Here is a 26,927-nt window from a genome sequence, read left to right as displayed (position 1 = left end):
GTAGAATTACTGTTTCAGAGAATGTATTACTTATTATTAAGCTGCTATTTTTAACATAAACAAATATTAGTCTACCATGAATGGAGTATATGGAAAATTTCCAAATCACCCATAGGAAAGTAACACAAAATTTAAATATTATATTAACCACATAAATATTTTTTAAATATGTGCAAAAGGCAAATTAAAATAAAACTGACACATTCAGGGGAGTTTGCGTCATATGAGACTAACTTGCATATTCTTCCTCATAGTGTAAGAAATACTTTCAATCAATGAAAAAAAAAAGTGCTCCCACAATGGAAAAACTAACAATGAACCTATTTAAACTTGTCATAGAAGTATAAGTGCTCAATGCATGTTGAAAATGTTTAATCTCTATGGTTTTTAAATAAATTCAAATTATGATAATATTCTGACATACTTTACCTTATAAAGCATGGTGTTGATTAGGAGAAAATTAAATGTGCAATACTGTATTCTGCTTGCTGGTAGAATATAATTCACACACACTTTTGGAGAAATAATTGGCAGCAAAACAGCTAAAAAATCACTACTCTTTTCTTGAAAAAATTACCATATGCTAAGTACTGGATACACAGTTTATAGACATCTGATAGTGTCTATGTCGAGCACAGTGCTGTGTGCTTTATGCATACTTGGACTCATTTTCTCCTTTTATTGATCCTATGAGGTAAGTAGTTGTATTTCATTCTCATTTACCCATAAGCAATCTGAAGCACACAGAGTTTAATTGATCTGTCCAAGTTATATAGCTGAAACATGTTAGAAGTAGAATATGATATTGTTTAATATTTGTAACATTTTACTTAAGTATTAGTCTCTTATTTACAAGCTAAATCATTAAAGAAGGGTCCACAAGGATGTATAGAGTCCCCAAGTCACAGGGAAAGTATGCAGCAGGGATTTGTACTAATGCCTGACTTCCAAATCCAAGATTGTGCAAAGCTTTAAGAGTCTTTGTTCTAGTTGTTCCATTTCTAGGGATTTATCTGTGAATATGGTCAGGAACTTCCCTGAAGAATTTTATACATATACACAAATATTTTATCATATTAATTATAACAGGAAAAGTTGGAAATTCAGAAGATAAGGGGAGACTGAGATAAAATGTGATTGAGGAAGAGTCAGTGGAAAGATTTTGAGTGGTAACATTGTTCTGCAGAGTGGACTCATGGCTAGGATAGCAAAAAAAAAAAAAAAGGCTGCAAAATATGAGTATTGCAGTTGTTCAGGCAAGAATTACAGTGGTTTGGCCTGACCAATTGATATGAAATAGATGGATACACTTAATAAATTGTATGAACAATTTTTATTGAAGACAGATCAGCAAATATGAATATGAGCTATGAAGGAGATGGTCAAACACTAAGAATAACTCAAACTTGAATAAGTGCTGGCTAGAGATATTTATTGATGTTGTAGATGCAGGAGGAAACATTTAAGTTTGAGTATGTTAAATTCAGACAGACAGACATCCAACTGGTAATGTCAATGTGTCCAAATGCCTGTTGGATGCAGCCATTTGGATATCTAGGTGAGATGCAATTTGGAATGTGAAGCATCTCTATGTTCTACGAATCCATAAGGTTTCTGGAACAAATCTGGAGAAAGAGGGGTCTGGGGATGAGAGCAGGGTCCAGTTCTAAATCTTGAGACTCTCCAAAATGTAATCAAGGAATAAGCAAAAAATATTGAGAAAACGGGTGGCAGGGGGCACCAAGAACCAGGATTCAGAAAAAAAGAGTCACAGAAGAAATATTTCAAGAAATAGTGAGAAATTTAGTGTGTAGAATGCTGTAGAGTGGTGAGGATGAGGGTTGTAAACTGTTCTTTGCTTATGTAAAAATGGCTAAGGGAGTGAGCAGAAGCCAGATAAAGTGAAAGAACATGATCAATGTTCCTACATACTTCCCACTAGCAGGAAGTCTGGGAAGAGCAGAGAGAGAGCAAAACTGGAGGGAAACTTATTTGAACAGAGGTTTTGTTGTGATGGCTTGGTGAGTTTGCCTTTAGCAAATAGTCAGAATTTGAATGATCCTGAGAAGAATTATCAGAGTCATAGGTTCTCAAACTTTGGAATGCATCAGAATCAGCTAAGAGCTTGTTAAAACAAGAATTGGTAATCTATGGCCTAGGGTTTCTGATTCAGCAGGAGAAATAGAGGCCAGAGAATTTGCTTTAATAATAAATTGATGCATTTAATAATAATTTTAGCAATAATAATAAGCTGATACTGATACTCCTACAGCCATGCTCTAGTGCAGCAGAGAGAGATTAAAAATATAAGTGAAAGGAAGATTAGCTATCAGTAACATCTCTGAAATGACAGAGTTGGTCTAGGGGATTTATGAAGGTTTTATTTTTGATAGGAAAAAGGAAACACTGTGGGAAAAGATAGGAAAAAATAAAAATAAATAATGAAAATAAAATGATAGCAAATACTTACCATATGCCAAAAATGGTTTCATATCTTTTAGCATTTATTGATTCATTAAACACTTGATAAAATTCTCATTGGGCAGAAATATACCTAATATATACCTTTGATAAAAAGAATGTAACAAAAGTCCTATATATCAGATTCTGATTTCCTCCATGGTATCTAATTTGATCTAAAATATAAAACCATCATGTGAGTAGGATGAGGAAGGAAGGTTAACATTTGGATAGCTTGGAGAAATATATTTACAGAGGAGAATGGGACAAGGAGCTTCTGATAAAGGCATGGTAGGATTGGGGTCAATATCAAAGGCCCATTTGAAATTGAGATGGAGCATTTTCAATGACAACTCCTTGATATTTGTCAGCTTGCTTTGCTGTCACATGCAATGTGGAAAAAAGTAAGCTGTGGACTTCATGAGCTTGGGTTTTTATCAAGAGGGTAAAAGTGATAAAGGAAGTAGAGAGTATGATTTTTTTTTAATAGGTCACATAAGGGTTTTAAGTTATAGATTCTAAAAATTCTAAAGAAGGAAGTAAAGACTCAAGGGATCAAGCAGTACAAATGTCAAAAAGAAGAAAGATATTCAAGTTATTCTAACATCTATATAATGACTCAAGTAATATTATTTTCATAGAAATATTTTTCTCCCCAATTTAATGCATTTTATTCTTTTTGTATTAGTTTGGTAATATTATTAAGTATTACTTTGGCTTCCCATATAAATGTGAGTTTAACATTTCAGAAAAGCTGAAAAATGCTTGTTTACTAGATGTGCAAAGATTTCATTGTGGGCTATGTAAATGGTTTACATGGGTGCATCTCATCCTAATCCTTCTTCATGGCACAAGGTACCGTGAGAAATCGATTCACTGATTTGCCAGTCAAACTGCTGGGGCTCTAACACTGCTCCACCTCTAGATAATTAGGCTTAATTAGCAATTTTACAATAAATAATGGTGGTGTGAACTTGGGCTAGTCCCAAAGAGTAAAGTTTTGCATGGTAAAATAGGTAAGCTACATGCATGTACAAGACCCACAAAATATATCTGTGGAGGTTCAAGAGGTATAGCCACCTATAGGCTGATATTCTGGGGAAGGAAAATGTACCAACATTGTAATGAATTTGTCCATGAGAGCCCATGCACATTATAGGATTATGCTTTTCATCCTAGGTAGACAGATCCAGACTTCTACCATATTAGATGGTGGTTCTTGTTTTTAAGCAAACAAAATATCAGTATATTTAAAGTATAAGATTTGTAGAAGATTTTTTTCTTAAAATTCAAACAAAAAGAAGTTAATGAGATCTATTCCATCGTGGAATAATCACCTTTATCCATGAGGTTACTGAAATTGACAAACTCAGCACTGGCAGAGGGCATTGGGGGTACGTAGGGGTCATCCTCACTGTAGGCTTTCAGAATGTACTTCTCAATTACACCTCTAACCACAACAGGTTCATCCCAGGTCACCTCAATGCTATATCCGTTTATGCTGCGGACTCTTGAGGGAGTTGGCACACTTTGTGGAGCTATGAAAGAATAAAAGAGAAAATAGAGAAAATGGCAGTTCTGTGAAGACTATTGCTCCTATTCTTCACTTTTAATGGCTGCAGTAAATCAGACTCCAACCATTAGCATAAATACAATTTATTAGAGTTGTAACTTTTCAGCATTGATTTAATATGACTGCACATCTTGAGCCATTCAGTTTAAGCGATATTTCAAAACCATCAAAACTCCATCGACATAACATTCTTTTAAGTCTAGTCCAGGTTTTCCAAAAACATTTAATGTATTCGACATATTTAAACATCATTCATAAAGAAGGAGGTGGCTGGTAGGCAGATAACAAGTTCAAGCAATATTATGATGTACCCCTCCGAAGCAAGATAATTAGACTGTTATTATACATAATGGTTTGACACTTTTCTATCTTCTGTGTATTGGTCCCAAAATGTCACACATGTGATTGTGTTGTACTTGAAATTTCTGGCCCAAATTCGATTGTTACTCAAATTAATTTTAAAGAAGCAAAGTTCTACCAGCTAAGATGTAGAGAATATATATGTATTTTTTTATTGAATTTTTGGGGCTAGGCTAGCTAGTGCCCTTGAGATCCCCCCCGAATCATTTTCAGAGTCATTCTTTCCAAAACAATAACACAAAATGAGAAAGTCTGAAGGAAGTGCAAAAATCTCACTTATAAGCTAAGCCCCCTTATTTAAAAAATCCATAACCTTTAACTATTTATTAGATATTTCTACAGATCTGATCAGTACAACTTCATCACAGCTGACTGCACTGGGGACACAAAGAGCCCAAGGAACTCTGTGGCAGGATGATGGATGAGACCTGCTCTAGCTGCTCATGGGCTCCTGAGCCCTGTCAATGGAGGATCACTCTAGTTTTCCCACATCAAATATCCTCCTTCTCCGACTTTACTGTTCAGACCAATAAAACAGGATGGCTTTCAGGAAAACAGAGTGAACAAAAAGCAAGAGAGGAAACAGAGAGGGAAAGAGCCACTCTCTGTGTAGTTAATACACCACAGGCACCTATAGGAAACACAGTTCACACGATGGAGTGGCAGGTAAAGGGACAATGGGAGAGATGTTGATTTTATTAGTTCTGAAATGTGGTACAGGGCAAAGTACACCACTGTCTAACAGATGGTCTTCTCATAAGGGACAGAGCAAAACTGACTCAAAAATAATTAAATAGTGCAATTATTCTCCAACCCTTGGGAGCATGTAGCTGCTCAGTGTTGTGGTCAGATTGTAAATATGAATTTATGGCACAAGACTCTGTGGTCAGATCATCACTATAAATTCAGAGCTCAACTTGCATACTTTCTCAGTGGTACTCAAGTGGGGACAAAAGCTATGTAAACAATGCACTTTCTAGATACCTGTTTAAATTATTGACATAGTCAAAAGGAGGATTTATAATATATTTGCTAAGAAAGTAGAGGACTCTGAAACTGGGGCAGAAAACATGTCAGTAACAAATGAATATTTTGTACTAGATATTTCTCTCAGCTCTGAAGTTGAAATAGATTTTAAGAGATCATTAGGTTCACTGTCTGGCGTATAAATAGATGATAATTTAAATCATCCTTGAAACGCGTTTCAAGTGGTCCTCTTCTGGGAAACCAGAAGATAGCCTTGAAAGTTATCGTTAGTAGCCCACCACAATATTTTTAAAATTATCTTTTAAATTAAGAAGATTCCTCAAAAGACGTGAAAAAATATATCTTTAGAAAAAATGTTACTTGATGGCAGATTTTTCTTTCAAAGACATAAATGGCAACCATTTGAAGATATGTCTGCCTTTCTGATGGATATTTTGTTCAAAATGGTAGAATGCTATTGATTTACAAAAGTCTTGTGTTGAACACCTTCCTATGATGCTATTATGTAAAAATTGTACAAAACATTTTCCAGACAGTTGTATCAGATTAGATCTACAATATTCTATCTCCTAGAAGTTTCTCTTCCCATTCAAAACAATTAAACTGATCAGCAATTTCTCTCCCATGAGAGTCATTCTAAGATCCTAATAGCCAACACCTTAGCAAACATCTGCAATTATGTGGTAACCGATGCATCTGCTTCCAACTAGGTCCCAGTTCAAATGTACTCTCTGCAAGAGAGTCAAGATATCACCCCATCTGATGGTAATCCTGGCCTCTGCCCTCAGTTGCTTAAGATCTATGCAGTCTGCAAGCTTTCCTTCTCCTTGGACATAATACCATTGGTGAAGTTTGCATCCAAATATGATAGAACCCAGAATTAGCAAATACTATATTCTATAAAAATCAGAAGCACTAATCTATAAAAATAGTTTAGCCATTAACCTTTCCAAACCAAGGTATTCACTGTGGCAAGATTACAAAAATATTTCTACTTCAGGGTAATAGCCTTTCCTTTGTTGTACATGCACAGACAAGTGCCTACGTGTACACACGCACATGTTTAAGGTAACCAGTATTCACCTGTTCCTGTTGTGCGAACCCGACTCCAGTCACTGTCTACTGACCCTCCTTCATGCGAAGCTATCACTCGATAGAGGTGTTCTTTAGTGAAAAAAAAAAAAAAAAGAAGTCAAAAGATTAAATTAGTTCTCAGATTAACTACTGAAGGGTCGTTGGCAGGGGAGGAGAAAAATTGGAGACATGGGACATTTAATTTAGAGAAGTTCCACGTTACCTGTAAAGGGCTGGAGACCACTCTCATAAACACCCTGCTCTTTTCCCTGGTAAACCAGGATGGAGTCATTTCCCCTGCAGTTAACAGCGCTGTCAGTTGATAGGCATCCATCCAGATTGACTCTGACAGCGCTGCTGGACACAGATGCCAAGTTAACGACAGCACCCCGTGTAAATTTAACATCCTTCATGCAACCACCGAAACCTAGCAAATAGTAAGGGATTAGTATCACATAAAGGGCTTGAGTCATTAATTACCAATCATTTTTGTCCTCCACAGTGCTACGTTTTGCGGGGAGGGAGGGATTAGAGATAATTGTTAAACTTTCATGTCTTCTTTTGGAAATTCTTTATGGCTTCTGCTTTTCATCTGGTTAAGTTGTCAGAAGAAAATATTTGTCTTTCTGCTATTTTGAAAATCTATACAAGGATAACTGCAATTCAACTTTTGATATCAGAAAGCATTTTTTTAAAAAAAAACCTCTTTAGGCTTACATTTTCTAAATTCTATTTCTTGTTATGAAATAAAATTTAGGCTATTACATATTCTGGTAAGGCTGTAGCCACATGTCCTTCAATTCTGGAAAGTTAGGTTACTATATAAATCAGCATTGTTAAGTGCCAAAACATAATATTTGAATTAGCACAATTATGCAACCAGCTCAGTGGAAAGAAAACACACTTTGAAGATGTTGTGCAGGATAGGCGGAATATAGATTCAAAATATATTACAATCCTTAGACACGGCCATGAGTTGCATAATAATCATTTCAGAGGTATGAAATGCAGCCCCAGTTAAACTGGTGTAGAGGAGAGCTACTGGTGGGCATCATCTTGAATATACAAAACTCAAATATGAACCTTGAATATATGCAATGCATGGAGTCAGTGATTGAATGACTCCTGCCTTGAATCACATGCCACTTTATCTAAACAAATCAGGTCAGTGAAGTTTGGCACAATTCTTCCCAGGAATCTGCACAAAATTGGGACCACAGAACTAAGTTTGAGATTGCTAGACAATATGCACACGCTCTCTTTGAACAAAGCACTGTTGAGTTTGAAAGGCCACAAATACATGGTTAGCTCTTTTCAAGATTAAAATGACCATATTGTTCTCTTCAGCATTTATATAATGTCTTATTATGTCTTCTAACACATTAAGTTACAGGCTATTTCCTTTAAAATGCTTTTTTCTATTATTCACATTCCTTTAGGCCCAACTGATCAATACTACTAGTCTAGCTCATACTGACAGTAGACACTAAATAAGTTGGGTGAATTGAATTGAAAGCAGTAAAGCTGAGTACAAAAGCATTTGCTGTAAAATTCAGAAGCTAAGATTTCTAAACTTTTATCAGCAGTAATTTTCTGATGGCACATAACTGAGTTACCTAATGTCTCTGTACCCAAATTTTCCTGCCAACAAAGAGAGACCAGGAAGAGGCAACTTTGGCAAGCAAGTAAGTGCTATTATAAGAAATGTCACTTTACAATACAGAGTTTCAGTTTGGCAAGATGACAACAGTTCTGGAGACGAATGATGGTGATAGTTGTACAACAATATGCATGTCTTTGGTGCCACTGAACACTTAAAATTGGCTACAAGGGTAAGTTTCATGCTATTTGTATTTCCATACAAGTTTTTTTTTTTTAAATTAGGGAATTAAAAGCAAAATGTCATACAAATCAATTCACAAGATGGAATCTGGAATTTGGAGAAGGCCACAGAGATGGCAGTCTTCAACTCGCAGCTGAAAAGAAAAGTTCAGATACTCATAAAATGGTGTTTGTCAGTGTGAATCCTTCTGAATCAATGGTCCTCTAGCCTCAGACTTTGAAGATGCTGCTGCAGAGTTCTGTGGGGTCTTTCCCATGGTATCCTGGTGATGACCAGAGTTGAGTCAAATGAACTTTGACTTTTGATTCTGTATGACCAGAAATGCTCCCCAAATGACTTCAAAATTTGAGTGAGATATGAAGATAAGAAGACAAAAAAGGGCAGTTGCAGTGGTGCATGCCTGTAGTCCCAGCAACTCAGGAGGCTGATGCAAGTGGATTATAAATTCAAGGCCAGCCTGAGCAATTTATTGAGATCCTGTCTCAAAAAAAAAAAAAAAAAATTAAAAAGACCAGAGATGTGCAGGGATGTAGTTCAGTGGTTAAATGACCCCAGAATCCAATCCCCAGTACCCCCACCAAAAAAAGTAGTAGTAGTAGTAGAAGTAGTGGGGTAAATGGGAATGGACACTGGCATGCTGTGAGAGGAGGAGACTTCTCCTTTTCTTGCTTACCTGCCTTTGTGAGAATCAAAAGAGCTCTGGGTGAGCAAATCAGAAAAACAGTCGAAAACAGTAGTCCTTCGTTAGGGAAGGCAGCCCTGCACCAGGGCACTGGGCTTGACAATCAGGCTGAGTTCCAGTCCCACTTCCTTCTTGTCCTTTGGAAACTTTGGGCAGAACATAGCCAGTGACACTGTATTCTATGGCCCAGTCATGCCCAACCTAGATGTCAATGATTGTCCCAGGTGATAGTTCTAAGGAGACAAACACCCATGATCTGAGGTCTTACAGTTTCAGCAAATTATGTTGCCCAGATTTTCAAAATGGAGAGGAGATTAATTTTTTATTTGACTCAAAGGAAGATCACAACATTAATTGATAAGTAAAAATAGCACTAATATGATAGCAAAATAGAGCCACTGAGAAAAAGGTGCTAATTAAGAAGCATAGAAAAGGAACAAGAAAGGTTTTGAAGGCTATTGATAGTGGATTGAAAGAAATACATTAAGTGAACATGATTCATTTTAATTGCAATTGACTACCTGCATGCTCCACCTCTGTATTGTGAATATTTTTCCTTGATGTCTATATAGAGCATTCAGTTACTTATAGAGATCAGTGTCTCTCAAATCATCTGAGTGAGAATGTTAAGAACGGGGGTCTAAAAATCTGCTTTTTAAAATAAAAGGCATGTGATTCCAGTGTATCTTGAATACTACTAATAATAAGAGCTAATTTCAATTTTTTTCCTGTGTTCCTGCCACCATTCTTTAATATTTTATCAGTGGTCTGAGAACCATCGATATGAATGATACTGCAATGATAAAAATTTAGTATTACCCATAAATAAAATATCTTTCAGTATCATCGACTTAGTCCTAGTGTGGGTAAAATGATTCCCCTTGGGTCTGTGTTGATGTTTTAAACTTCTGTCATTATTATCTTACAATTTCACTTTATCCAAGTCTCCAGGACAATCAATAATTATGGGTTTAGGTGTAATTCAAAAGCACAAGCCTAGATAGGTGTGTTTTTCCCCCTAGATATAAACAGGATCAAATATCTCACTCATACAAAGAGTTTTCAAGTTCTTTCTAACCTCAGAAACCTGAAAACCTGGAGAAGCTCTTATATGAATGTAATATTTTTAGCTGCTGTTACATCTTAAGTGCCTCGAAAATGTCATTACTGTCTTACACCCCAGTTATTCATTAACTCCTTACTACTACCCTTCTAAAAGTCTCCTTAGAGCTTGCCATATATTTTCTATTCAAAGGCATTTAAATCTTTATGTACTTACCAAATAGGCAAAGACTGCTTCATGGAAATTTTAACCATTCACGGTACATAGATTTTAAAAGACACGGAGAATATTTTCTACATGAGAGCGTGCTTGGTCACACTCTAGGTATTACAGTGCCCTCTCCATTTGAGAGAGGAGCAGCGCCCAATGATCCCTAAATGGGAATGCTTAACTGTAATCAGGAGAACGGACAGTGACATCAAGTTGATTAGGAGACTTACTGTCTCACTGTCAGCTAAGTAGCCACCTGACCTTAGGCAAGCTATTTTTTCTTTCCACTTTTCAGTTTCCTCATCTGTAAAACAGATGATATGATGAATAGCAGTGCCTAACTCATGAGCTTCTTAAGAAGAACCAACTCACTTCTCAATCAAAGATCTCAGAACCATGCCTGCCATACACAGTGCACTCAGACATGGCTAGCTTTTTAAGTTAATAACATCTCAATTACCTTCAAACTTACATGAGTTAAAGTTTTGCTTTAGTTATAAATAATGCTCTTTCCTTTCTCTGATGGTTATTAATAATCAACAATATGTAAATTTTATACATGTGTTTGGAATTCAAATAAACCCACACATTCATGTGTTTCTTTTCTGCATGAAAACTGTAGTGATGAAAGGATGTAGACAATTTGCATTTATTCAGAGAGAAAAATAAATAAATTTGCCATTATTGCTAGTTGTGCCTACCAATTTCATTTTTAATATGAAAATGTAGATACTTACCAGTATCAAAAAAAAAATAGAATCACATGTGTTTTCATGGAAAATGTGGGAGGAAATATATTTATAGTATTATGTATAATATGTGAATTATAGTCACATAATAATATAAACAATATGACATGGAATATGTATATAATTACTTTTATGTATGTATACAACAAGATATTTGCTGAGGACATGTTAGAATAAATATAATGATTATAAATCGTATGATAGCATACAGAAAACTATTTCTAGAAGTATTTCATGGTTGTTTTTAGGACTTAAAATTCTCCATAAAAGGGAAAGGGTGCTGGTGGGTCTACATTTGAGCCTCAGTTTATCACCATATCTTGAAGCACAGAACCATCATTTTTGGCAGAACCAGGGCCGTATCAGCCTGTGGATTTCACTAGAGGGAATTTACCTTGTTCCAAACTCAACTGCCTGTAAGAGTTCCACAGCTCCCGTGGGATTCCTCCCACATAGACAGGTGAATCCACCAGCAGAGGCTCAGCTCTGGAACCAGCTGCATGCTCCATCAGCTCATTCACGCTTGCTGCTATGACAGAGCCTTTCTTTTTAACAATGACTTTATTCCACTTTCCATCACAGTAGGTCAGTCCTAGCCATAGATCCACTTGTGCAAAGGTTAGATTGGCATTTAACCGGAAGCTCAATGTTCCACTCTTCAGCTCCACCTGTATTCCATATTAAAAAAGAAAATATGTCTATACAAAGGCTGCAGAAGGGCAGTTTGGAAGAGAACAGAAGTTTAATTTCTTGAAGAAAAGGAAGAACTTTCCCTGAAGCAACTCTATAAAAGTGTTTCATTGTATCCTAAGTAGAACTGGAGTGATATATAATGAAATACTTTGAAAGTTTACTATTGGCATGAACAATGTTGTATTGAGTACGACAAATTCATATCCAGTAATGATTGTATTTTGTGATGTGATATTATGTCCGATTAAGCTTTTTTTATAAAAGCATAGTTAAAAGATTAAATCCTAGGATAAGTCACTGAACAATTGAAGATAAAAGAACAGCTTGAACTATGACTCTATATTTGAGTTTTTAGAAAATGGGAAAATACTACTTCATATGTCAATTTAATTTGGGGGAAAATATGTCAAGACAATAAGAAAATGAAATGTCAAGCTTGATGAAGCTTATTTTAACTGGTTAGTGAACTCAATTTCAAATTTGTAAGATATATTTTGATTCAATATTTCAGCTTTATTCTAAATCTCTAACATAATTGCTTTTATGTGTATTCTTTCAGATTAATTTGACATTTCCTAATGCAAACATATCTCACTCAAATTTTTGTAGTAAAGGAAATATATTTGTATGTGTTCTTTCAAATGTCGTATGATAATTTTACCTATCATGTTTTTTATTTCATTAAAAGTTCAATTAGCTACCATAGGAGAGTTAAAATATTGTGCAAATAAAAGAGACCAGATAAAATTATTATGTTTTCTATATAAATATCATATTCATGAAGTACTTCAGGTAAGCATTCATTTAATTACCCTTTATTCAATAAATGCTGAATCCCTAACTATGTTCACATACCTGCTGCTCTAAGACAAACATGGTTCCCAGGAATCACATTAATAGCAGAGGTAAACATAGAGTACCAATTCAATAACTAACATATGGATGAGGTACCATGGGAACAGAGACCAGATATGCATTTTATTCCCTAGAAATCTGGGAAGATTTAAAGTAAGGTTTAAAGAAGTATGGAGCCAGATATGGTGGTACACACCTATAATCCTATCAGCTCAAGAGTTTGGGGCAGGGAGATGGCAAGTTCAAAGCCAGCCTCAGCAATGGCAAGGTGCTAAGCAACTCAGTGAAATCTCTAAATAAAATACAAAATAGGGCTGGGTATATGGCTCAGAGATCCAGTGGTCGAGTGCTCCTGAGTTCAATCCCTGGTACCACCCTACTCCCCAAATATAAAAGCCTTATGGAGATTCATGGAGGGTTCTACAAGGGGGAAGGCTAACACGCACAATGGAATGGACATATGAGGTTAAAGAAAGTTACTCCTGGGTCTGGGGATATAGCTCAGTTGGTAGAGTGCTTGCTTCATATGTATAAGGTCCTGGGTTTGATCAACAGCACCACCAAAAAAAAAAAAAAAAAAAAAAGAGGGAGGGGGTACCCAGGGAAATAAGAGAGTATATCTGTGGGTAGTACCCATCCGACAATATTTATTGTGTATGAAGTAATTGACAAGGGTTAGGCAGTAAGGACACAACTGTAATGAAGAGAGCTGAGGTCCATGTGTTCATAGAAACCTCATTCCAGAGGAAGACACCAATAATAAACAATAGAACAATACTTGAAATAAGCACAAATTTTAAGAAATGTCACAAATGGTTAAATTTCCATTTACCTTATTAGTAAAATTGACATATAAACTAGAAAGCAAAAACCTATGAATTGAAAATACCTTAGAATCCTAAAATCACAAGACACATTTTATTGCCTATTTTCCCAGATATTAAAAATCTGAGGGTAAGATGTCCATAATTTTCTCTTATTTCCAGGTCAGTACTTGCAAAGAACTTCTCTTATAAAGTCAACTTTTTTTTTAATTGCAGTTGGACACAGTACCTTTATTTTATTTATTTATTTTTATGTGGTTCTGAAGATTGAACCTAGCACCTCACACATACTAGGCAAGCACTTTACCACTGAGCCACAATCCCAGCCCCTAAAGTCAACTTTTTAATAATAGTTATGTTTGGTTGGGAATTGATTGAATTAGTAAAAGCAAGTAGAAGCAGTTACACTTGCTTAATACATTTAGATAAGTGCATAAAAATGCTCATGGCAGTTGTATTTACCATAGTAGACACATAGAAACAAACAAAGCATCACAGAAAAGAGCAGAGGTATATTACATGGCCCTGAAAATGCATGAATGACCCAGAAACAGAGTCATTATACTCTACATTATAGAGTGTAGACAGGAATTGCTTAAAGTAAAATACCACTTTTATTAATTTCAAAAACAATATTTTCTGGACTTTTATATATGGTATTTAAACTATAAAATTCAAAGTAATAATAAACTCACTATTCTGATTGCACATTGCCTCTGATGGGAGACAGAGAAACAAGATAGGAGAGAGCCTAACAGATACAAAAGAACTGCAATAATTTAGTTCATGGGTTTAATGGTACACTTATAAATGTTCCTTGTGTTATATATTTGCGATATGTACATAGACAAAATATGAAATAAATATTAAGTATATTCTTTTGCAACTGTATCAAAAGATAATAAAAGAGATTATACTTTTCATATATTGGGAAATAAAATTGGATTTTCATAATACCTTATATATCTGTTTGGTTTAAATTAAAATTTTCACAGTACTGTCATTTTTTAAAGTGATTATAATCCTAAAGTATAAAATGTTCCACAGGACTCTAAAACTAGAAAATACTTAAGGAAAAACATGAAAATAAAAATAAAACAATAAAGAAACCCCAATTTGGTCTAATTTCATCTAAAACATGGTTTATCTTGTTCAAAGTTGGGTCTGATGTTTTAAAGTAAACTTAATTAAATAACATACAGCAAGAAAATCAGATCCATTTTTATTGTAAGTGAAAAGAAGCAATCCATTTAACTGGTCTGTTCTGAACTGAAGGGAAATCTCAAAGTCCATTCCACCATGAAATATGTGTGAATAAAGTTCCAGGAACCCTTTAAAGACAAGAATATGTACATGTTAGTAGGTGTAAACAGCATCTCTAGCATAGCAAGTTTTGTAAGACTCTAGGACATATACTGTTATTGTGAAAATGTCTCACAAAAGAATGTACAAATCATCGTTACCCAATCCCTCTTGTAATTTTATGTAAGAGACAGAATGAACTTGGAATAGCTTTTAAGATGAAGCCATTTACTCTCTTAAAATCATGTAATAGTCTGTATCATTTAAAGATCTTACTGTTTTATGGGAGCATTGATAATAAGTCATTGCATTGACTAAGAAAAACGGAATAATGGTATGGATGAGAAAAATGAAACAAGTACACAGTTTGTATTATTTATATCACACCCTTTTCTGTTCTGAAGGCAGTTAAAAAAGCTGAATAACTAGTAAACTTAGTTACAGATATAGAAGGCCAAGATGGGCTTTTATTTGAAGAATACGCAGTGTCCACCAAGCCCCCATGATCCAGTCCAATGGCTACTGCTCAGCCCCTCTGTGGTCATCTTGGCAGAGACTGGGCCACAGGTGTGTATGTCATGAACAGTAGATCTCACCTTTTGCTGAAGCCTTTGGAGCAATGGCTCTGACATTCTACTCGCTCGCTCTCTCTCTCTCTCTCTCTCTCTCTCTCTCTCTCTCTCTCGCCTACTTAGCCCATTATATACCTGACATTTTACACTTTATGAATACTGCTCATCCATATAATGAGATAAACAGGTATTTTGAATTAACCTAGTCAACAAATCTCTTTGGAAACATCTTTCAAAGTACAACAGCATTCCTATTTTCAAACAGCTGGCTTGCAACTAGACATCTGTGATACTAACATATGGAAACAAAGAACAGTGTGGGCCACCAAAGATGTTACATGCAAATACATACTTAGGAATCTTACAGTGTATATTACACATTGAGACTGGTATTATATTTCTGAGCATTATGACACAACTAGGCATCTCTGTGATACTGAGTTCATAGGAGGTCAAAGTAATCAGGAGAGATTAAATTATGCTAATCATAGAATGTACATGCTGCTATAGTTTGGATCTTGATCATGCCCCAAAGTCCCATGTTTTAAAGGGCTGTTTCCCCAGAGCAGTGCAATCCAAGGTGGCCAAAACTTTAAGAGGTGGAGTCTAGTGGGAGGTTTTTAGTCACTTGGAGGGTGCTCTTGAAGGGAACTCTGGAACCCTGGACTCTCCTTATTCTTTGCTTCCTAATGACAGGTGAGTGGTTTTGCCCCACCAGGTACTTCCACCTGTGCTGCTTCCCATGCACAGGTGCAAACATACAGGAGCAATTGATCACGGACTGGAACCTCTAAAACTGTGAGCCAAAATAAACCTTTTCCCTATGTAAGTTGATGATTCCAGGTGTTTTGTCCTAATGATGGAAAACAGACTATTGCACATGGTAATCAAAAATCAATGTCGATTTTAGAACCTTACCTGCTCCTAGAAACTGGGCACCCTCATTTAATGAAGCAGGGCATCCCTCCCAGCTATTATATACATTGAATCGCTCTTCAGAACTCTGCCAATCCAGGGGTTCCCAAATAGCAGAAGGATTGTACTTCTTCATAAAATACACATCCTTGAGACAGCCCACAAAACTCTTTTGGATTATCTCTGCAAAAGTTGATGAGTATTAATTAAATGCACATGATGTATTTTGAAATATTATTTTCAAGAAATTAATTTTATGTGCCATTAATATCAAAGAAATAGGCAATAGCCAATAACCCTCAACACCTATTTTATTGTAAACCTCTAATAATTCATGTAAACACCACACAATGTGCTATGGTCAATAGTAGCTATTACGTTTTTAACACTGGTTCAAAGCCACCAAATCTGCATAAATAGATATTTATGCAAAAATGTTGGTTTTACAGTGCTGGTAAGAATATTTCCTTTTTAAGTAACACAGAAATTACAACTTCCATAAGCCTTAAAGAGTGTTATAACAATGTTTACAAGTATCTAAGGTTTGAAGGAAGTGTATCTATGAAATATATAGTTTAAAGTGTAGTTCCCACATCATCACAAATCAATTTATTATCCAAGTAAATCAATAATATGATTACACTTTTAAGAATTTGTATAACAGTGATCTTAAATTTGGAACTGTTCAGACCAAGTGGATGTTTATGAGTATATCAAATCTGTGATAACCAGAGACTAGGAGAGAAAGTTAGCAGATGAGAGTTTTAATGAGAGAAAGAAAAATAGCAACAGGAAAAGAGCATATGTCAATGAGGTCACATTCCCGAAAGCTATGTCCTTCTTGGTGGATGCAAGTCTTGATCTCAGCTTTGAATTTGTGACTTGATTCTAGGGAAAGTATTTACCAGCAAAGATCTCAAGGCCAATTTATGCCTGGTAAATGTGAGAACCTGAGTTTGATCCCTAGTACTATAATCAATCAATCAAACAATCAATTTATTTAATTATATACACAACATGAAATCAATTATTTCTAATGGAGATATGTCCTGTATGGTAGAGTAATTCGATAGAATGGTATTCTTTTCTTTTGGTATCTGGAACTGCCATTGTCCTAAAGGCAAAAGAACAAAATTTTTTTAAAAATGCTATATATGTATGTGCATCTTAGAGGAATTTCTCTACCAGTCTAAATTAGGTAATGAAAATCCCCTCTCTGCTAGAGCATTTCCTAATAACCATACTACTCCCCAAACCTTACCAAAAGCTCTATGTGCCTTTTGATCTTCTTCTCCATGATTCTATGAATACCACCAGCCATCAACAAGTTATACTTATCTGTGTTCAAGCTTCTTTGTGACATTTATGCTATAAATTTCTAATAGATATTTGTGTTATGGAGAGCACATTGTGATTCTCAATGAGGACTTGGAAAAGACCCTAGAACCACTAAGGGGGGTTATTTTCTGCCTAAGGTTCAGTTCATGTTAGTTTTAGTTAGGTATTTTTTAGAAAATGCTTTTGTTCTCTTGTCCATAAAATAGGAAAATTTCTTTGTTAAAACCTCAATTATGGTATTTGTGGCATTTGGTTGGAGTTATCTGTTTACATATCAATACCTTTTATTGTGACAAAGACCATATGTCCTTCATCTATGAATAGGGACTGGTTTAGTGATGGTCAGGGAATCTTCCTCACTCTATTTAGCGTACAAATCAGGCTTACACGTCTACATTTGCATTGCTTACAATGAATTTATAATTTTAGAAAAATTCTTACATAAGTCCTAAAATAATTTATATTTGAGTGAAATTAGTATAATTCATTTCAGCAAACATTACTGAACTTCAAATTTTATACCAAGCAATGGGTACTAACAAGATAAATACAAATATGGTTTCTTTAACAAAGAAGAAGCCTAAGGTAAATTTTAGAAATATGGATGAAAAACACAACATGAGATAGCAAACAATACTTATTCACACTTTGAAGTAATGTTACATTGATTCTATTCTAAGTTTTGGTGACAACATATAATTATATACCTTACTAAACTCACCAAGATCCTTCCTGAGGATGGTGTAACCTTGCGGCAGCCCTCCCACAAACAATCCCGTGTTATCTCCAATTATACTACTACCATTCAGGGAGGTGGAGGAACCTGCAGAAAATGAGATCAGAACCCCAACATTAGCAGGTTAATCTATTTCTCCCAAGTTAACAAGTGATAGACTTTCACCCAGCTTTGGGACACTACCCTGTTTTTATTCTTCTTCCTCTGGGTTTGTTCTTACTTTTCTTCACTGATTCCCTTCCTGATGTTGAAATAACCATCTCCTTCTTTCTTGGACCTCTTCCTTTCTCTACCTAGTTGTACCCTCAGCATCCTCTAGGGGGCTGAATGGTAGACTGAACACCAGTTTGAACTACCAAGGCCAAAGACCAGAGAGGCCTAGATCCTCAGCTGTTTCATAGTAATGTTAACTCCCCATTAAGATTTTTATCAACCTCCCTCCTTCTTTCGGAGGAAAGAGAAAGTTTATTGTTACAATTTTTGCAGAGAATAGGCAAGCTACAGTGACCACCAGTGATCTAGTTCTTGATTTTGCTTTAGTGAAGCCCCTCTATGAAACAGAAACCAGTTGATAAACTTAATCATTTTAGGAATATTCAGAAGAAACTTTTGACAGCAATTTAGATGAAATTTAGTAAGATTATGGTGAGAGGAGAAACCTAGAAATACATGCAGCCAAAAATATGGCAACACCATTATCATCAATAGAACTACTTATATACACAAGGAAGTGCTTACCTGTGTACTTCCCATCAAGAATGATTTGGCCAAAAGCCTGATGCCTAATAGCAATTATTTCATGCCATTTGCCATCGCTATATTGTTTACCATGATCATTAGTTGTGGTAACTTCCACTGAGGATCCCTTAAGAGAATGAATGAATGAATAAATGTTTCTGCAATGGTACAGAGACACTGTTCATTTGTTGTAAACCAGTTTACAAATTTCAACATTATGATCCTGATGTAGGCAGGCATATGTTTAAAACAGAACTGCACATTAAAGTTGATGTCCAACATCATTCTGGTTTTCCTGTGATGTACATCTCTGGGCCACAGTGCCAAAATCTGAAAAATAAAACTTCTCTTTGGAATAGGAATCTCTTACAAATTATGAGTATCCCATGTTCATCAGAAAGGTATTGAGTTTTATAATTTAAAATTTTAGGTTTTAATTTTCATGGTGGAACTATGAAAAAATAAGAATTTAAAACGAATTTAGAGAGCACTGAAAATTGTTTCTAAAGATAGAGAAACGTTGGGCAAATTAGTTGCTCTTACCTTCACTGAACTATTAATAACAGGGTGGAATGAGAGTCACATTAAAAATTAGTGAGTAATTAATACATTAAACTTAAGTGTGGAGTTAAATTTAGTGCACAAAACTTTGTGGTTTAAAATTCTAACATTTATAGTTAAGGTAATAATAGTTAAGGTAATAATACCATAGTTAAAAATGTATCCCTACGTGGATAAGACCTACAAATGGAAGATACCGATATTGTAAAGAGAGAAGAGCAAGAAGAGCAAGAGTAAGGAAACAAAGAAAGAGAAATGGAAAATTGCCACCTTAGCAGTTTAGAGCTAAGTAAACCCTTTTTCATTAGGTTATGGTGAACACAATGGTAATTATTTTAAAAGAAATTCCAACTTCATCACCAATATTATTCACTATGTATTAAAGAAAAAACAAAATTACTCTAAAATTTCTAAACAAAAATAAATTAATTTCTTACTTAATAAAGTAGATTTACCTGGCAAAAACAAACCTCATCCCAATAAATATTTTTTAAAAACTAAAATAAGGCTAGGTAAAATATGGCAAAGATTTTTTAATTACCAAAAATGTTTAATTAGATCTAACAGTTGTACTGTACATTTTTCTTAAGAGAATATTGATAATTATGTGATGTAATAAGACTAAAGATTTACACTATGAAAGGTACCATGTTAACCACAGCATCTTTACTATAACATTTCTGTTGATATTTCCCTAAAATAGTTTCAGTGATATAACATGTCCATTCTACACATTTAATTGGCTCCTGTCAGGCCTCATAATGGACTTGACAACATGTATGACAAACACAATTTCATGTCACCAAAGGTAAAAAAAAAAAAAAAAAAAAGAAAACCAGTTTTTTATTTCCCATGAGTATGAGATGGGTGCTTCTCACATGGACAATATCCCAACTTTTATAGACAACTCGGTCAGCTAGAAACATCACCATTTGGTAAGTATATTTTCTAGTCTTGAATTTTTGTAGACTGACTTTCCTTATATTTGTTTTCTTCTACATACTCTTTTATTTTCTTCAGCCCTATTTAAACATTTTAATATTTTACAAACACACATTTCATTATCGTAGTTTAATAATTAAAACCAGAACTGGTGTCGTGCCCAATTAATGTGCCCTGGTAGCATGCCCATTAGTTTTTCCATTAGTGAATTCAACAATACTAATGGGATTACTAGCATGGGATGCTAATTGGGCGTGACATAAGAAACTGGCTTACTTCTTAGCATACCCTTGCTAATGATGAAATTAATGAGCATTTTATTAAATGCTGTCTCATCAAAGTGTACTTAGTTAGCGTTAAAATTGTTACAAACGATGCTGCATTCTAAAGATCAGGTGTCTGAATAAGTGGTTCTCCATATTTTGTTTGGCAACAATCTGAAGCATTAATACTTCTCTGTGTCAGAAATCACATTTTTGGGAGACACATCCAAGTATATAATCTATACACACAGTATGCCAAACTTGCTTTTATTCATAGAGTATTATTCTTTGATGATGGTTTTAAGATTCTTCCCAGCCCTGTTCCCCAATGTAATAATAATTCTGTGGTTATTTCTGGTATCATCTTACACAGTTTGCTCTTTTCATGTAAAAAATACCAGATACATTAAAGAGATGCTAGCAGAATTATCTGAAAGTTTTCACTTTCACAGCTTCATTCTTAGCAAAAACAGAATATTCTATGAATTTTCTCTTAATGTCACTGAACATAGAACACTTAAGTGACAACCATGGACCATTACAAGTCAATAAAATATCATCTGATCAAGTGTACTCAAAGCTGTAATTAACCAAATAAAGGATAAGATTATACCAAATTAAAGAGAGACAATTAAAAAATAGCAATTAAAGTTGCAATTAACTTACTTCTGTCTCTTAACAATGGTTCTAAATACTCAGTCCATCATACATGAAAACATAGCCAATTTTAAATAATCTTCTCCATTCTTCATAAGCATTTATTCAATGAAACCCATTGGCTAATTGGAAGAGTGATCATATTTGGTATTATAAGTATGTCCTCTATGTAGATTTATTTATTTATTTATTTAAGGTTATTTAAGGAATTTATTGCTCAAATTTACTAAGATATTTCAAAAGCAGCAAACTACAAAATGACTTCAAATCTATATGCTAGACAGTAGCTATAAAATTCCCCAAAAATACTCTTTCCACAATTCAAAATTTAATTTTTCGGAATGGATTTAGGAACTGGAAATTAAAAACAACCATATTATATGTTTTCTGATAAAAGTAAGGTGTCTAACAGACATATTAAAACAAAGAAGAACTAAAGTATTACAAAGTCATTAAAAGCTGGAAATTTTAACCCCAAAATGGATAATTTTCTTTAATTATATAGAGTACTATTTTTACCAACAATTATAAAGTAGTCAAGCAATCCATCAAAAGATACTCATTAAGCATCAACTATGTTCTGAGGTTTGTGCTAAGTTTTGAGGGCATATTTATAAAAAAAAAAATAGACATAGACTATGTCCTCACTGTATCGTGTGGTCACATAGGAAAGACACATTGAGTACTTAATTACCTGCGAATGAGGATGAGGATTGTAAGATTAACTAGATAATCTTGTCTTCTTAAAGACAAAAGATATTAATACTGGCTTAAAGTGCTATCTAACATATAAATAATTTCAATACCAAAGGAAGGCTTATAAAACAAGCTTCTAAACTTCATTTAAGGGAGAGTAGCTCTAACTTTGTACAACAAACTACATTCATTTTCCTATTCCAAATGAGAACAAACAGTAAAACAAAAAAAGACAGTTCAAAATTTTCTCCATCAGTTTCAAAATTTAGCTACAAATAAGTGGGCAGGGGAGTCTCTATTACAAAGCTTGCAAATAAGTCTAGTTAACTTTTTTAGATACAAATTCCTCTGTGGTAAGGAAGGACATAGCCTTGACATCTTGAGCTCATTGCTGCATGGATTGCATCATGATTCTTGAGCACTTAGTATAATACATCTTCTTGTATTTTCTCAAATATATCCTAACACAATCCTCCTTAACTAGTAACTTTTTAAAAAATAAATTGTCATTGTGCTAAAAACACACGCTGCTTTTGCCTTGTAGAGAAAAGTTTTTATTGTAAATATGAATGCTCTTATCCAATATCATTCAACTCTTCCTTCTCCCCTCAGCTCCCAATTTCTGGCTGTAACAACTTCATTAATAGTTGGCTGTCACCTACCAAACACATATAGGTTGGAATTTGGCTGTACAGGGTAGAGACGGAGCAGTTGGGAAAGATAATTCTGCTAGCAGGAAGGAGTAGTAGAGGTGACTGTGTAAAAGAGAAGAGTAAGAAAGCAGAAATGATGGCAATGCCCTGTGAATGTTCCCCTGAACTCTTGTTATCATGTTGCACTGGCCTGTCCCTCTGATCACTATAAAGGAGACGAGAAAAATGAGACCCTGAGAATTTCCTGGCAGCCATTCTCAAGATCATAAGAATACTGTGATTGAGTAGACTGAGGTATTGTTTGATTTCTTTCCACTTCTATTCTGCAGTCTGAAAGTATCACATATATTAGAGAGAGGAACACTCGTGTTGTAGAGATGGCATTATGGTTTGAGGTGTTCCCCCAAATCTCCTGTGTCCATGTAGGAATATTCAGAGGTATGAAAGCTGTGACCTAATCAGTACACCCTAGTTTGAATGGATTGGATGCTAACTGTAGGCAGGTGAGCATGCTAGAGGAGGTGGGTCACTAGACACATGCCCTGGAATGTGCATCTTTCCTGAGGCCCCTTGTTCCCTCCCTCTCTGTAATGCCCAGCTGACAGGAGCTGAGCAGCTTTCCTCTGCCATAATGTTTCCTTCCACCATAATGTTCTGCCTCACCTTGTTGCTGAGAGTCAACTGACCACATCTCGAACTTGTGAAATTTTGAGCCCAAATTAAACTTTTTCTCCTTCTAAATTGTTCTTGTCAGTTATTTTAGTCTCCTCAATGAAAAGCTAACTAACACAGATGGTGAACATGCTTCAGATCTGGTGACATCATTTTTGAGTTAATTGTCCGAAGATTTTATTCCATATGTTTTTTTTTTTTGTGTGTGTGTGTGTGTAAGTCTCCACACATATGTGTGTTTATTAAATACTCAAAGCCTGTCACAAACCATCTATGACTAGTGTTCTTCCGAATGGCATTTTGTTTATTTCCCATTTCTGTGTTCCCAGTGCCTGACTGCATATTGTACCTAGAGTGTAATACATTCTTGGCCAAGCTGCATGAAATGAAATAAACTAAACTTGGTGCCAGTGCTACCCCAAATCCACTGTGTAACCCAAGTTCTGCCACTTTGTCTAAAGTATACCAATGCAAACAATACCTAACTCAAGGGGCTACTTCAAAAATAAAATGGGATTACTAAACTATGGGCCTATATTGTAAAAAGTTCTATAAACAAATATGTATGTGATTTAGAGTTTTCTCCATCTGACTTCTTCTTAAATATCACCAGATATTAATAAGCTGAAGAAACAAAGCAGAGCCAGATTTTTATATCTTGTTGACATTCTTCTGTTTAATGGTACTGTTTCTTTTCTCTCTCTCTCTCTTTTTTTTTTTTTTTTTGTTGATTTTCACAATTTAGCATTCGATCTTTTTTGGTGTTACTGTCACATGGTTTATTTGTATATTCTGTGGAGCATTTTCATCTAACTAGTAATTAACTTATTCTTCTACAATTAAAACCAAACATTTTCCTTAGTTATTTTATGAAAACATGACACCACTCTCATCTTCTTTACCCCCTCTTCCCACAAAGCTGAAAATTTTTAAAGTGTCAATTCACTCATCTTTCCATCTCCTTCTACTTGCTAATTTTAGCAGCAGACAATTATAAGTCAATTTCTTTGGGGCTTTGTGTGTGGTTTTGCTTCTGTTTTCTGGTCTTTGCTGTATTTTTCTTCTATTTCAAAGATTGTTATTTGGTTCTGTAAAGCAAATTTCTAGTCACTCTGCCATTAAATATTTAGGTTTCCTGAATATTGCTAGGTTTATTATTCACTACTGCTTCTCTGTTTGATATTTATGAACTTCTTTTTCCTTTTGGTTAGAGGCTTTGCTGAAATATTCTCCTCCAATGGGATGATGGGCAGATTTTTTTTTTCATGAATCTGTGGATGTTAAGAAATACCTTTCTTTTTTTTGCCAAAAAAGCACTAGTACAGCATGATTGCTAGAATCATTTTTGAAGATGAACTTCCTGAGTTTAAAAATTTGTCCCTTTCTAATAGTATGACTCAGTAAAATGAGAAAAAAATAAGACTTCCTACCTCAAAGAATTGTTGAGAACTACTAGTGTGTGTATGTGTGTGTGTGTGTGTGTGTGTGTGTGTTTGAACGTACAGAGAACACCTGGAATAAAGTCTGGCAAATAGAGATATTATAGAAGTATTTGCTCATTCTTGATATAGGTTTTGCTTATTCTTTTAATAAACTCATAGTTCATTCTTTCTTAAACCATGCACTTTCACGTACATTGTTATTGTACATGTATTTTTGTTCTCCTTTTGAATCTCTTAATAGTGGTAGCATCTTCTTTATTTTTTCTTATTTTGATGATGGACTTTGAGAAATGCCTTCAACTTAATCTTCCATCCTACCAATCTGAAGCTCAATGTATCTCTCCTCTAACTAATCTCCTTAAAGGTTTCAAATGAAAAATAATATTTTCAGTTCTGTAATTGAATAGACTTTAGTGTACTGATTTTTGTTTTTTTCCCCCTGTTGCCATCTGCCTTGCCTTCTGTGATGACTGTATCTTCTCTCTGTCTCTCGGGCTGCTGGGTCTGCTTCACCGTGATATCATTTTTCTTTGCTTACTCACTGCACCCCTGTTAACATCCCATAAGGAGCTTCAGCTCCTGGGAACACTCAGAAGTCCTTGTGACTGAGGGCCTCCAATATATTAACCAGGGAATTATCAGGTCCTTGTCAAAAATCTTGGAGTAAACCCCTGTGTCTCTGGTCTTTCTAGTTGCCAGTTTCACTAGACAGGAAGGGTTCAGCTGCCTGTTGATCCTGGCATGAGGCTCACACACACTTGGCCCAGCAGGTCTTGCCTGGCCCCTCCAAGGTCACTGGGCCTCCAGGGTACTAAAGCTGTAACCCTTACCCAGAGTTCTTTGTCCATGATCCTAGATGTATCTTGGATACAGAGGGTATAAACTATGCCAGTTTTACCAACAGGATGTGAAACATTTACTAAGTAAGCTTAATTTATGACTTAGATCATCAGTTTTAAGTTGGAGATTGGAGGAAATGAGAAGCAAAGATTTTATTTAGTCTAATTCATTTCTCAATTACTGAGAGGCCCTATACATTGCCTAATATCAAATGTTTGCTAACATTTGTTTAACTAAGATGAAGACAACTTATTTAACGGTTTCCCATTGTCCTTAAGAACAATTCAAATCCTTACTTTTGCTTACAAGTCCCTAAATGACTTGATCTCTCCCTGCTTTTCAACTTACCACTTTTCCTTTTATTCTGTATTCACCAGCCACATTAGATTTATGTCAGTATATTGGACATGCCATAAATTATTTTCTGTCTAGCACTTTTTTTTATTATTTTTGGTACTGGGAATGGAACCCAGGTATACTTTACCTCTGAACAACATCCCAAATACATTATTTTAAAATTCGTTTTTATTTTGAGACAGGGTCTCATTAAGTTTCAGAGGCTGGCCTCATACTTGTGATCCTCCTGCCTCAGCCTTCTGAGTTGATGGAATTACCAGTGTGCATCAGCCTATATGCTATTTCTACTATATAACAGTTGCTATTTTTCTCTTCCTAGAAATTTTATTCCCAACACCTTTCCCTCATCTTTCCCTAATGTTTCCCCTGCCCTGCCCCAGGAAATGCCCTCAGGTAGGGATATGCTTACCCTGATCCAGTTCTCCTCATTATTTTGCATCTCAGTTAAATATCCCATTTTCGGAGAAGACTGACAACTCAGAACAAAGATCCTTCATTTTAGATTCACATTACACATAGCATCCCATTCTTCTCTTTCATAACATTCATCAATATTTTAAATTGTTTTACTGTATCCTTTCCAGATTGCAACATAGGGAACAGTCTTAACTGTAAAACTACTTCACTTAATATTTGCAGGTGAAATGATGAAGAGAGGGGTGAAGGAGGGAAGAATAAAAGAAAGAAATTAAAGGCATAATTTTTGTCCTCAAGGAAAATAAAAACCGTTCTACTCAAATTTATTTAAAAGTTCTAATCTTCCTTATAAGGTAGGAACTTGGTTGTGAAAGCACATGGATTCTTGGTCAGACTACCTACGTGTGAAAGTTAGCTCTGCTCTCTTAACTGTGGGCAAGTCACATCACTTTT

At 35.1% G+C, this 26,927-nt stretch overlaps 1 protein-coding gene across 3 annotated transcripts in view; it reads right to left on the bottom strand.

Annotated features, from left to right (window-relative positions):
- Ush2a (usherin) overlaps positions 1–26,927 on the bottom strand; it is a 724,044-nt gene that overhangs the window by 398,439 nt on the left and 298,678 nt on the right. For 2 of the 3 annotated variants that reach the window (XM_076831654.1, XM_076831653.1), the window contains exons 22-29: positions 18,975–19,101; positions 18,222–18,323; positions 16,166–16,345; positions 14,574–14,704; positions 11,396–11,669; positions 6,678–6,881; positions 6,464–6,544; positions 3,816–3,998 (exon numbers count right to left, since the gene is read on the bottom strand). In XM_076831654.1, coding sequence (XP_076687769.1) covers positions 3,816–3,998; positions 6,464–6,544; positions 6,678–6,881; positions 11,396–11,669; positions 14,574–14,704; positions 16,166–16,345; positions 18,222–18,323; positions 18,975–19,101 — 1,282 coding nt within the window. Of the gene's footprint in view, positions 1–3,797; positions 3,999–6,463; positions 6,545–6,677; positions 6,882–11,395; positions 11,670–14,573; positions 14,705–16,165; positions 16,346–18,221; positions 18,324–18,974; positions 19,102–26,927 lie in introns of all 3 variants that reach the window. The other variant, XM_076831652.1, reaches the window with a different exon arrangement.

Source organism: Callospermophilus lateralis, chromosome 13 (genome assembly GCF_048772815.1).
Source record: "Callospermophilus lateralis isolate mCalLat2 chromosome 13, mCalLat2.hap1, whole genome shotgun sequence".
Lineage (NCBI taxonomy): Eukaryota > Metazoa > Chordata > Mammalia > Rodentia > Sciuridae > Callospermophilus > Callospermophilus lateralis.
The sequence above is the reverse complement of the archived record's forward strand: the minus strand, read 5'-3'. Positions and strand labels throughout refer to the sequence as shown.